General features: G+C 35.3%; 1 protein-coding gene across 5 annotated transcripts in view; it reads left to right on the top strand.

The window, feature by feature from the left end:
- The window catches only part of ppargc1a (peroxisome proliferator-activated receptor gamma, coactivator 1 alpha), a 1,188,791-nt gene that overhangs the window by 1,156,223 nt on the left and 18,973 nt on the right, over positions 1 to 13,595 (top strand). For all 5 annotated transcript variants that reach the window (XM_039751582.1, XM_039751585.1, XM_039751583.1 and 2 more), the window contains 2 exons: positions 1,305 to 1,409; positions 2,769 to 2,889. In XM_039751582.1, the coding sequence (XP_039607516.1) occupies positions 1,305 to 1,409; positions 2,769 to 2,889 (226 nt within the window). The remainder of the gene's footprint in view (positions 1 to 1,304; positions 1,410 to 2,768; positions 2,890 to 13,595) is intronic.

Below are 13,595 nucleotides of genomic sequence, written 5' to 3'. Positions count from 1 at the left end.
GCTGCTTGCCTTTTTTCTAATATGTGCTATAAAGTCAAACAATTAAAAATATGTATACACACAGCTACCTAAACAATCTGGGCACACCAAACACAGGCACAAGTGTTGCACAAAACAAGACTTTTACTTCTGTTCTTTGTGGGGAAACACTTCCAAACAGTCGTTGACCACATGACAAAGCACAGTCACAAGCACAATATGGCACATGGTAACCCTTGGCTTTCCTCTTCCCACCTCTTCTCCTTCTCGCAAGCATTTCCCTCCAACTTCGTCTCTCGGAATAGAAGCATACAGCTCCTTTTATGCCACAGCTGGGAGTACCCCAGGTGGTTCCTTAGCAATATCCAGAACTGCTCCCAGGTGTAATTCTAGCCCGACAAAATAGGGCTCTGTAGCTACTGCAGCACCCCCCGGAACCCAACAGGGCTGAGCCGACAAATACCTATTCCCATATAGCCCTGTGGGAATCCGAGGGGTCATTGCAGCCCTTCAAAAGCTAAACCCCAACCCCCCACCGTCCTTCCATTAAAGGGGTGTCATGGCCGGGTAATAATCCTGACCATCCCTCACTATATATATACTTATTACTATATAATTATAGTGTATATACTGTATGTCACAAGTTAATCCAACACACATAATGTATTCTCACTATGTGTTTCTGTCATCATGACAGACAATTGTATCGTTCTTGTGGTGAAAAAGTAAACTAACCCTGCTTTGTGAAATATAGATTTTGCAGCTGTTAATGGGGAAAGAAATAACTGAACTGAATTATGGCATAACAATGACATTACTTTTACTATATTTGTTCCACTTGATTTTTTATGTACCAGTGAAAGAACATGGGCAAAATGTAAATGATTTACAAACGTGTCTCCTATAGCCAAAGTAAAACAAGGAGTGCAAGATTTGTTGGTTATTAATGAGTTAAGATTTTTATTGTATTGAAAGTCATGGAATTACTGTTCAGTAAAATTTGATAAATAATTTAGAGGGGTGTTGGATGAATAATGTAATGGTTCCAGCAGGTCACAGTTGTCCACGTACTTGAAATTTCTATTTTGCCAGATTTGTACAGCCCTGACTTATGATCCGAGCAAAGTTACCACAGGGAGAGTTAAAGCTAACCCAGCCTTGCAAATAAGCACAGCTATTGTCAAAATATCAGCATGAACATTAGTGTTAGCAATTTCAACGTTCCTCAGTAACAGGAATTTTTGATGTGCTCCTAATTTGTTGATTTTTTTTTCTGTCTCTCTCCCCCAAACCCCCCGCCCCTTTTTTTCATACACCTCCTTTAGCACCCGCTGTGACAACGACTCAGGTCATAACAGACCCAGATCCCACAGAAGTCCACATTCATATTCAAGATCACGATCCAGGTCTCCCTATAATCGAAGACCAAGGTAATTCAGATTCACTTGTAGAAGTGAACCCATTTCTTCTATAAACACACACATTTGTAATCTCTTTAGTTAGCCAATAAAATGTGTCATTTCACCCTACTTTCTCTTGTATAAACACACACACATACACACGGACATCAGCACTTTACATTTTGCTTGTAACTTTTCTTGCTCTAATTCTTTCCCACTAGGAATCCCGAAGAAGACAGTGTGTTGTAAATTGCTCTGCTAGTGATGCATTAACAATTTTTTGGTTAGTTACTGATTTAATTCTTTGCCTTAAATGCATCAAGCAGTTTAGTGTATGTTCTGTCTGGGATTATGTCTTGGCAAGATGATGAAAGAAAAAAAAATAATCACAGAAAGAAAAAATAATTATTTATATCTACTCAGGAGATATCAAAGAGAAATTATGGCAAAACTAAAGGAGTGAATAGGAATCATAGTGGGAACAGGGCAAACAAAGCATCAGGAGGTATTCATTTAGCAGATAAGAGGCTAGTCAAGCCGAGAGCTGAAGCCTGCCTCTGCACAAGTATTGAAGCTTGGCAGCACTGATGAGTGTAAAGCGTTACTTCCAGCCCAATGGCTGTTGATCTGCCTCCTGCTACATCACTCCTTCCTGGAGCCACTATGTTGCTGATGGACTGCACAGCTCTTAGTGGCATCAAGTGGAATTGTGTGAAATTGACCAGTGTATATGTACTTAAATAGAATATTTGTTTTACAAGATTAAGTATAAAATTACTCTGCTGATGGACTTCTTTTAGTCAAATGTCATCACTAAGTAAAAATTGTGTTTCCTTCTGTATATTTTTATTTTTGTGTGCAAGTTCTTCATTGGTGATTTAACATGATAAATGCAATGGAAACAAGATGGAGAAAAAAAAAACACACATAAATGATTGACTTACTGCAGTATCCATCACAGGGTTCATAATTTACAAGCCAAAATAGTCTTTTTTTTTTTTACAAAGCTTTTATATGTTTCATTTTACTATTTATTAGATTTCGCCAAACACATCTCTTCTACGTTTTTGGATATCATTTTCACCTGGAAAATTTGCTTGTACATTCTATTTAGTGTTTTATAAACTGTAGTTCTGTTTGCATATAATTGTCTATGCTCTCAGCTGCCACTGTGCCCATTTTTGTTTATATTTTCCTGAGTTTCTCTGAGATGTGCAGGCACTGGCTGTGCTAACACATTTTTGTCTTGTAAAATCTTTACATGTAACATTTTCTCTGACGATATATGGGGTGAAGTAACTCCAGTCTGGTTTAAAAAAATCACAAGTATTATGGTACATAATAGTAATATGCGATGCAGCAAGTAACAATGGACTTTCTTACTCTTAGGTATGATAGTTATGAAGAATACCAGCATGAGAGGTTAAAGAGAGAAGAGTATCAACGAGATTACGAGAAGCGTGAATTTGAAAGAGCTAAACAGAGAGAAAGACAAAGGCAAAAGGCAATTGTGAGTATTATAATCAAATATTGTTGTCCTTAGGAAGGCATGGTGGTATACTGGTAGCACTGCTGCCTTGTAATAAGGAGACCAGGCTTCACATCCCGGGTCCTCCATGCATGGAATTTGCATGTTCTCCCCATGTCTGTGTGGGTTTCCACAGGTTAGGTGGATTGGCGATACTAAATTGGCCCCAGTGTGTGGCAGGGGTATGTGTGTGTGTGTTTGCCCTGTGATAGACTGGCACTCTGTCCAGAGTGTTTTCTTGCATTGCACGCTATGCTCCAGTACCCCCGACCATGACCCACTTCAGGACTAAGCAGGTTAGAAAATGACTATTTTCCTTGAAGCTCTGTTTTGTTAAAAAAAAAAAAACGCTAACATGATACGTTCTTGTAATATGCAGTGACTAGTTTTCTGAGTTATGAATTTAAAGTCGTATATTAAGTGACCTGCCTATGAATTTACTAAATAGTAGTGGCATTCCAGAAATATCTCTTACCCCCCCTACTTACAGCACTTTTTTAATAAAACACAAAATATTTGAAACCTGGTCAGCTAATAAACACACTTGTGTAACTTTTCCATTTCTGTGTTTATTTTCATCAAATAGTTAATTGCAGACCATTGCAACAGTGCTAGCTATAAATCTTTCCGAGTTAGCGTATTTCAGACTAGAGTGAAGCAAATATGTTCAGCGCTGCTTTGTGTACAGGAGGCAAAATTGGTTATGGCATTGCATGGTGCATTGGATTTGGAGAAATTTGAAGTGCCGAAAAGATGGTTAAGTTTGAAGTTTTGCTTGGATAAATAAAATACTTTTTTACCTGTAGATTTTTACAGAAGAAACTAAGATGAAAATATACAAATTTACAACTGTGAATTTAAAATGATATCCACTCTTACTGTAGATATATTACCTTCAAGACATGTCTCTGTGTTGCTGGAAATATGTTTTTAAAATTTGCCCCTAGGCTAATAGCAAAAAGTGCTCAAGCCTTTCCTCAGCATGAAATATTGATCATACAGACATACATACAAACACTCACCTTACACAATAAAGGTCCAGGCCTTTAAAATCTATCAGAAACCATTTCTCATGTTTAACTCTTTTAGCGTGGATGTTGACTTTTGTCAAAAAGAGGGGTAATCAACTTTAAACGGTGGCAAAACCCACCGTTATGTTTTAATTGGACTCCCTTTGCTAGAAGGAATGTTAGATTCATTGGTTTGGCCGAGATTCCCAGCAGTCACGAGAGTAGAAACGGGCAAACAACGGCTAAAATGGCATCGACATCTAGCAAGAGATCAAAACGAATGTGTAAAGCAAAATACTCTGTGAATGATGTTTTGCATATTATCGCTGAATTGGACTCTGGCTTTTGATACAAGTGATTGAAAATGAATGTGAGGTGCTGAGCAGGCTCATGTAGCTGACGTGCCTATGGCAACGTTTGCCTGGAAGGACTGCCACTTACATTGACAAGAGGTACAAACCAGATAACAATGCATTGCTGCCCCCCAAAGAAGCCAAATTTTGACAACGTAACTAATCCTACCTGTACAATTTTCTGGACCATTTTGGCACCAATCCAAGATTCATTCACACAAAATGTTTCTATTTTGAGCCAAAAATCATTAAAATATAATAATAACACAAAGAAACCATTTCACTGTCAGACTCTGTGTAACTTTGTTATCTTGTTACAGATCTTCATAGTATGATGTAGTTTATGTGGGAACTGTAATGGGGGGTAATACTTGTTTCTATTCCTGCTTTGTATGATCAGGTATATGTCCTCTGCATGTGATAGAAAAATGAAAAGAATACAGTGTGGGAATTATTTATCTACCTACTAAATGCAGGGCATTTTCTAAAGTTTTACTAGTGGCGAGTTGCTTACTTTATTATTATTTAGCGTTAGTATTAGTAGAGTAACATGCAAATTGCAGACATTTCTTTTTATAATCACTGCATGGGGAACTTAGGCACCCGTTACTTATCTGTTTTTCTTACTGTTTAATGCAAGACATCAAAACTCTCAGCCTCTGTATGTATTCAGTGACTAGACTGAAAATTCAGTCGTTTAATTGGTTTAAGTGAGGTGTAAGAAAATTAATAAATCTAGCATGTAATGCGCATACTGGTGCTTTTTATTTTTGTAATTTGCACAAAAGTACATTTCTGTGATATAAAACTGCAACTTTATTTCATGGGGCAAGCACTTGCTATGTATGGACACAGGTTTGAATATCAAAAGTTATAATGAAAGGGGCTTTCTGATGAGTGTTTCATTTGTAATAGCAGTGTGAAAATGAATTTACCAAACGCTGCCAGCATTTCATTCTCAGCATACAGTAATTTTAATGTGAACTTGGCTTAAAATGTCCACCCTTTGTAATGTAGAATGCACAGGAAAGGTAATGTGTAAATTTGGGAGTTGAAAATGTCATCACCTGTATAGTCTTTAACTATGCTGCTGCTTATTGACATTTTAAATTAAAACTGGGCATATTTTTAAAGTGTAGTTCTCAATACAGTGTTTCAAAATTGAACAGGCAACAGTTTTATTGTTATTATTGGTAGAGCTACTGTATGATTTAGACCATCATCCCTTATGTCTGCTTGTATGCTTGTGGGTTACAGCCTGAGTTGCACTCCTTGTGTGTTTGGCCATTTTGTGCTCACCATTCTCAACTGCTGGATTCATCTCCTTAGAAGATGCAGTTCAGAGCAAGCAGGTTGTTTCTTTAAAAAAAAACACACACATTAGACTTAGAGTTATAAGGGTTAACTCGGAGCCATGAACTTGTGCATCTACGAGTTGCATGGAGAGTATGTGAAAAGTGCTTTTATTGCTGCTGTAAACAGCAGTTTGTAGATTTTTTGCACGTGAGCTTCATGTCAGACTGCACATCCTTTATATCAATTAACCTTGCTTTATTGCATTGTTTGTGTGTTCTTTTTTTTAAGTTCAGTATTTTGGCTTTGATTTGTAGTCCTGCTTAAGAGTGAACAGGGATGAACAAGCATTCTGTTTATAGTTTGTTCTGGCATTGCACGAGATGCTTCTGGGATAAGCTCTAGGTCCTGGATTAAACAGATTCAGAAATCAGAAGGGGGTGGATGGATGGATGAACTAAATTGTGGATAAGGTTTAGTTTTGTACAATAACAAAACTAAAGATTTTGATTAGTCTTTTCAAAGCACTCTTGTTTTAGAGTGGCCCTGTTATGATGTCTATTTTAGTAGGTATTTTGCCAAATCAGTGTCTTAATTCTTTCATGATGATTTTGTCAGTTGAAAAACAATGTGTTGCCTATAATCATGCAGCATGACAATGACTCTGCAGTGACCAGCAGTAATTTTCTTCCCCAAATGAATGATTTTATTTTTAGGACTGGACATGCACATTTTTTTTGCCCAAAGGAGTTTGTACATTGATAAATACCATTTTAAATGTCTTTAAATTCAGTGGTTCACTTTACTTGTATTCAAAATCACAAAAAAAGCTGAAATTAAAAGGAAGTATGCTTAATTTAGTTTCATTCTTTTGATATGTGCAAAATGTTTTTATAATTATTGTATATGGTACATGTTTCATTTTTACTTCTTAATGTTCACACATTGATATACCCATACTTTATTTTGATACATTTTGCAGTGCTTTATCCCTAGCTTGAAGTCTAGTAGGAGTTGTACCCAGAACATAACATGCACGTGTAATGTCTATACAAGGCAGATTGTGTCACTTACTGACTTTGTTTTGAATCCTCCTTAATAAGCTTCACTTGTTTGCGTCTGTAGTTTGTGTCATGCTATGTGGAAAACAATCCGTTGAAGGGTTGATCCAAAGGTCAGGTTAATTAAGGTTTTGGTGGATAAAATCAACAGTCATTGGCATATTAGGAGTTAGCCTTGGGACATAACATATAAAAGAGTGATGTACTGATGTAATTGTTTCAGACAAACATATTCTTAATACCTTATTCTGTTGTTTGTGTCAGAAACCTTTTCACTCTAGCTGAAGAAATTTGGGACATACCACAGTATCCCTGCTGTGGATGTAATAATAACTGTTTTCTGGCACAAATCATGAAGTAAACTTAAAGACAACAGACAACATTACCTTGCATTATTTAAGAGTACTGGAGAAAGAAAAAATAAAATATCCTTGCAGATTACTAATCTATTCCTTTTACTTCCATATTTTCTTTGTTAATAATAATGTAAATAAGAGGCAAACATAAGACCTTCAGTAATTAAATAATATTTAAAATGTTAGATTAATTAACTGGACATGCTTCCTACTCCCCCACACAACTCAAAGCTGATAAAATTCCACGGAATCAGTTAGTAAGCAGAGACCCCTATCATGTTAATGGGGGCAATGTTCAAGTAATTGGAAAAAAATATATATCAATGTAAGAATCAAACAAGAGAGAGTATAAAGGTTTAGGACACTGAATCCCCGTATAATTGAAGGTTGCTGCAAAAACAAAAAATGAAATGAGCCTACAAAGTGTCAAGGTTGTCTTTCCAGATGCGATATCCCATTTCAGACTGAGGAAAGATGGAGGTAAAAATGGTTATAAGGCATTAGAGGTGGAAGGGGCAGGTTCAGGTGTCTGGAAACTGGAATTGACATTAGCGACCGTTATGCCATTGAGGTATTAGGTGATAGTGCCAACTCTCAACTTGGGGTGGAATTACTCTTCAACAAACCCTGAAGTTGTCTCCAAAGCACACGTTTGTGACATACAGTAGATTAGCAACAATTAGGAAAATTTTCAAAATGGGCAAAAATGCTTGGAGTCATAACGCTTCATGTAATTGTAGCAAAACTTAACTGTTGGTGGTATTATTCATTTTTCATTCTTAACCATTCAGAAAGCTTGCTATGCATGCAGTATTTTCCGAGCAATAGATAATTTTTGGATGCTGCATATGTTTAGCAATATAAGTACATAAAATGGAAAACATTATAGATATTACAAGAGGTTTTGTTGTTTTTTATTATTTCAGACTTTGTATTATAATATACTTCTAATTAGAGTTTCATGCTAGATTAGCAGTAGATTAATTTTTCCATTTTTTTTCTCCAGGTTCCACTAATATTATAGTAATGTAGAAATACAACATGCTTCTGTGGTTATAATAATAGAAAAAGTACAAATAATAAAACTGAACAACTTTCATTTGTATAATTAGTGTAATCATGCAGAGCATTTTTTGGGGCAAACTGATTTTTGTGATTATTTGTGAAAAATCACTTTTAAAATTTTATGTGAGACATTACACTGATCATTTATCTTTGTTTGTGACTGCCACATTATCAGAAAGAACTAAAGACACCATTTTATGGATTGCATACTATACCATTATCACTGTAAGAAATGATTTTTCCATACAGTTTTATGTAAGTGTTTAAAACAAAAAAAATGTATCAAATTTATCCTAATGTATTATTTGTTTTTATGTGACATATTATGTTTTTATTGACAGTATTGTAATTATGCATGTTATCTTAAACTGCCCTGTCCCTGATATGTTTCTCATAAATGTTTAATGCATTCTGAGACTGCTTCCATCCAAAGATTACCTGCAAAAGCCTTTCTCATCATCCATCCTTTTACTGAGTCCACCTAATCCAATTTCAGAGTGTGCAAGATATTTTTTCTGTCCTTGCTGCCCTGAGTGCGAGTCATTTGCCAAGCCTGGATGGGGCACCAATCCATCACAGGACATACCCACACACATAACTAATTTAGGGTTGGTAGTTTGCCTTATTCATACATCTTTGCTTGGACTTTTTTCCAGGTATTAGGGATTTCTTCCTCCCACTTCAGAAACACTAGAAGAACTCCTCATAGACAGTGATTTAAATCCATCCTCTCGCGCTATAAGGCAGCTATGATAACCACAGCAATACTTTACTACTTTATTATAGCTTCCACTGTAGGCTTATTTATTTTATAGGAAATTGTTATTGTGTTACATAGTCATCTACTATGGACTGGGCATATATTCCCATCAATTATTTTCTTTGTATGCTTGATTAATTTGATTTAGTGAGACACTATCATAATTCTGTTTTGTATCAATTTTTATGACTTGTGTTTCTTGATTTACTATAAATGAGTGAAATGACAGAGTCCCACTTTTATTCATTTCATGTTCAATTTAGTACTATACACTTCACTGTAATACTTTACTGCTGAGCATTACTCTAGAGCAGTAGTTTTAAAAGTATGGTTAGTAGGCGTGCATGGTCAGAAATGTGACAGACGTCTTATCTCGGCAAACTGACATTTTAAATTTTAAGATGCATTTTTTTATTATGAACTTGCATGGTTTTTAATGTTAAACATCCTATCACATTCACATACAATCTTTATTAATCAAACCCTTGGTTTGTCACAGCGTGAGCATCTTATTTACCACTGCAGTTTCATCTTATTTTTATATTCATTTTGCACTCTTCTTATGTCATACTGAAGTATTGTAAATAAGCACTAAGAGAAAAGCAAAGGCATCAAGCAAGTTTGCCAGTCCAGGACATTCTATATGTGTTGATATGTGTTGCTTTGTTAATATCAGCATCTTCTACAGCCTTCAAACCCCTATTTGAATTTTCCTGCTGTTATGGCTACAGTATGCCATTTCAACAACGTATAAAAGTGGTCTGTCTGGCTTTGTAACTGATGCTACCTATTTGTTCTTCTACTCTGGTCTTATTCACTTGTAGCAGTGGCACTCCTCTCTGTCTCTCCTTCTCTCCAATCATGACATCTACCATTAAATCTCCTGAGACATCACCATAGGGCAACCAACCACTGTAATAAATCCTTCCAGTGAGCTAGTGCAGTGCAGCTATAGGCGCACAATCCATGCCAGGTCAACCTTTATCAGTCTTTCTGCCACTATATCTTTTTTTTTACTTTATATTTTGCGTTAATCTGCTGTAGCTTTGTCACAGTAAAAGGTATTTTAGTGGTGTCAGCTCCAGTCTTAAGCCACATTTTTCACTGCTGCAGTGACATTTCTTCTGTCAGTCCACTTACACTACTGTGGTTTGTGTTTTGATTTATTATGTTTTGATAACTGTACATTACTTCTGCAGGTACAGTTTTGGCTAATGGAATTACAACATCTAACTTGCCAAATTCATATAATTTAACAATATTGTAACAAGTGAAATGTGGAGTAGTTTTGACAACCCAGGGGAAAAAAATCGTGAAGCCGTCTGTCAGTGAGGCATATTTATGTTTTGCATAATCATCATTGCTGGACCACCCTTCGACACACCTAAATGACTTTCTGTGCTGTATTGTAAGGGTTATAGTGAAAGGCTACTAAAAATGGAACACTCTGACTGCCGTAACAACTTATGCTTCTCTTCCACTCCTTTTCACTCTGCTCCTGATCACTTATAACAATCATTTCCTTCCTTCCTCGCTTTCTCTCAGATCTTCTTTAAATCTGAAATTCATCTGAACTACAGCCTGCTCCAGTGTGCCTGCCATTATACTGTTCTCAATGCCAAGGGGCTTGTTAATGATCAGTGACTGAGGTTTTGGGACTCTTACATGCAAATTCAGAAATGCTTATTTTGAATGGTAATATTTTTATATAAATAATAGTAGTGAAATAAATGTGTCTTAAGTATTACATGAAATTTATACATAAGTCTCCCCCATACTGTATATGGTCTGTTTTATCTTTGACTTTGGTAAAAAGGTCTCTGATCAAAAATACTTGGAGAGTCCCTGCTGTAGAACTTTTAAACATATGCAAATATATAAAAGCAATGCAAACAAAGATGCTGTGTCAATATTACATATGGTTTATTTATAGTTTTCAAGATTTCATTGAGTAGTTAATGACTTGCATTTACAAATGGCAAACATTCATTTCAATAAAACACAAAAATGAACTTTAGTTTGCAAGTTAAAAAAAAAAGAATCATGAAAAAGAAGGCAGCAGAGTATCTCATCTACGTACTTTATGTAAGGTTAAGTTCTGTTTTTTAATTTGTGTGTTGGCAAAAATGGTCATAATAAGTCTTCATATTTCACCATACTTCATCTTCAACGCTTACTCCATATTAGTCATTCCAAAGGCTGTAAAATAAATCTGAGTGTTAAGCCTAATGCAGAAAATTGTTTCTGTGTGTATTCACAATTTTGATTAGCGCTTACAGTAACAAAAATGGTTATCATTTTCATAGCTTTTCCCTGTTGTTTCACTTGCTCTACAGAAATTGTAACATTTTTAACATTGTTAAATTACTTGAAATTTAGACAAAGTTCCATGTAAACTGTTTTTTACCGTGTCTTCTTTGGTGGTCCACTTGAAGATTATGAGCTGTCTCTTTTTTGTCATCACATGTTATTCATAAATGGTTTAGTTTGTGACATCATATTATCTTTCAATATTAATGTCAGTTTGTGCCACCATGCTTTTTTACTTCAAGCCTATGTTGTATGCTTGGTAATCGGCTTTAGAATATATGTAATCGGCAAATGATTAGCATTCGTTACAAAGAATTTTAGATAGATATTCTATCCATCTACTGTGATTGTGCTCCTTAGCCTAACTATAAAAAGAAAAAAGACAGATGCAGCTTTTTGTGATTAGCTTTTTTTATCGGTGGACATTTACATCTTACATGACATTGCTTATCTGATTAACGCTTTTGCTAAATTACCTGAATTTACTTGATTAGACATATCATTCAGTGTTGTATTGAATCTTTGTAGAAAGTAAAAAAGAGCAAGGCAGTTCATGAAACTGTTGGTGTTCCAGCCCAAATTAATACTTTAATCTTTATTCCCAAATGAATGTATATTTCGAACTATTAGCTTAGCTCCTGTTATAGGACTAGGACGATCTTCAGTTTTGAAGTACATTTTTTAAATCAATTTTAATAACAATCTTATATTTATCCATATGAGCTGGAAACTGAACTAGCGATATGCCCAACATACACTGTCAGAGTGTATAACATGTGCCTTATTATCATCTATGTTTTATCTTTAAGCTGATGATGACAACAAAAATGCAATAAAGTTATTTTGAAAGTATACTGTATTCATATGCTTGTACTTACTTCTATATGTCTAGCAATGTAACTTAAATTATTCCTCCAGTCAGTGTTTATTATTATTTAAGAAGATGGGAGCATCATTAACTTATTTCCAATTTAAGGTGGCTAGCTTGCTAAGTTTCCAGTATTCCAATCAGCTAGTGTAATGGGTTAGACTTGATTTTCAGATCAAAGTTTCATATTTCACCCTTGTTTTTTTTGTAGCCATATCAGTTGAAGATTAAAACCTGTATCACAGAGGGTGCTATAGAAGATGAATCTGGAAAGAGCTTATGTGTGAGTGCATCTGTATGTTTACAGTTTGCACATTCTCCCATGTTTGTGCAGGCTTTTCTCCAGGATATGTGCTAGGTGAGACCATGTTTCCAAATTGATCTCAAATGAATGAGTGGGACCCTAGGTGGACTGACAGCTCATTCAGGATTGGATCATACCTATAAAGCAATGTTGCCAGGATAGGCTGTAGCTCCTTTGACCCATATTTATATTAAACAGGTTTAAGAATTTTATGTTATTACAGAACAAGGCAGCCAGTTATTGCCAGGTATAAGCATTTTATCAGAAACCAACTTTAAGTGTATCTTGTACAATGGACTAACTAATCTTTGGAATTCGGTAAGAATTATATATATGCCAATCAATATAGTGTATAGATGAGCATTGTACCAATTATAAGTATAATAGTTATAAAGGTTATATGGTATAGAAGTAAGTAGATCAAGTGACATATACCTTAGTCATATATTCTCCAGAAGCTAGATTTGAATCTGAAAATTCCTGCAACAGCTGCTTAAACACCAAGTTATTCGAGCTAATACTGGTCTATTGAGCTACAATAGTTTTTAGTTTACCCTTGTTGCCTTAAGCACTTATCACCATGAACCTTTCTCATTTTCTTATGGTGTCACAGAAAAAGAAGAATCAAGGTGATATCCATATGCTTGAAAAAAAGAATTGCATATTCTGGTTTTCAGTTCAGTTATGTAATTTAGGCATTATGACAGTAGAATTGTGTCCAAAAATGATCACCCAGCTTTGAAATAACATAAAACAGACGTACATGCCAAACATTCTATGGTAGTCGATCACCAATCTCAGGTTCTATTTATGAGTAACAGATAGTGGGTGTATTTTGCTCTTCTTTTGAGTAGGCTTAGCAACTGCATCATTATGTAAATAGAGTACTCATACCCACCTACAACACTATTACACATCTATGACTTTTTTTCTATTCTTTGTTGTTTGTTTTCACATTTGAGCGAGTCTAGAGATATTCACACGATAAATGACAGAAATAGTCCAGTAGCTTACAGTTTCTGGGATTCAAGTGCTTATGCATTTCTTCATATACAGTACAATGAGTCACATCCCATTTACAAACATAATTTGCTCTGTGTGCCGTTAAAAACAGTCAGAACACCCACAGCTCAACGTTTTGAATGAAATGTTGGATAGGAAAATGACACACAGCATGGTGGAGCTTACATAAATAAATAAATACAAAGAAAACAAATATGGAAAAATTGAAATACATTTAAAGGATTTTTCAAGAAAATTATATCCTATTAAAAAATCTGTTGTGTAGTAATAAGAAGGATATATGAC

Source organism: Polypterus senegalus, chromosome 4 (assembly GCF_016835505.1).
Source record: "Polypterus senegalus isolate Bchr_013 chromosome 4, ASM1683550v1, whole genome shotgun sequence".
Classification (NCBI taxonomy): domain Eukaryota; kingdom Metazoa; phylum Chordata; class Cladistia; order Polypteriformes; family Polypteridae; genus Polypterus; species Polypterus senegalus.
The sequence above is the reverse complement of the archived record's forward strand: the minus strand, read 5'-3'. Positions and strand labels throughout refer to the sequence as shown.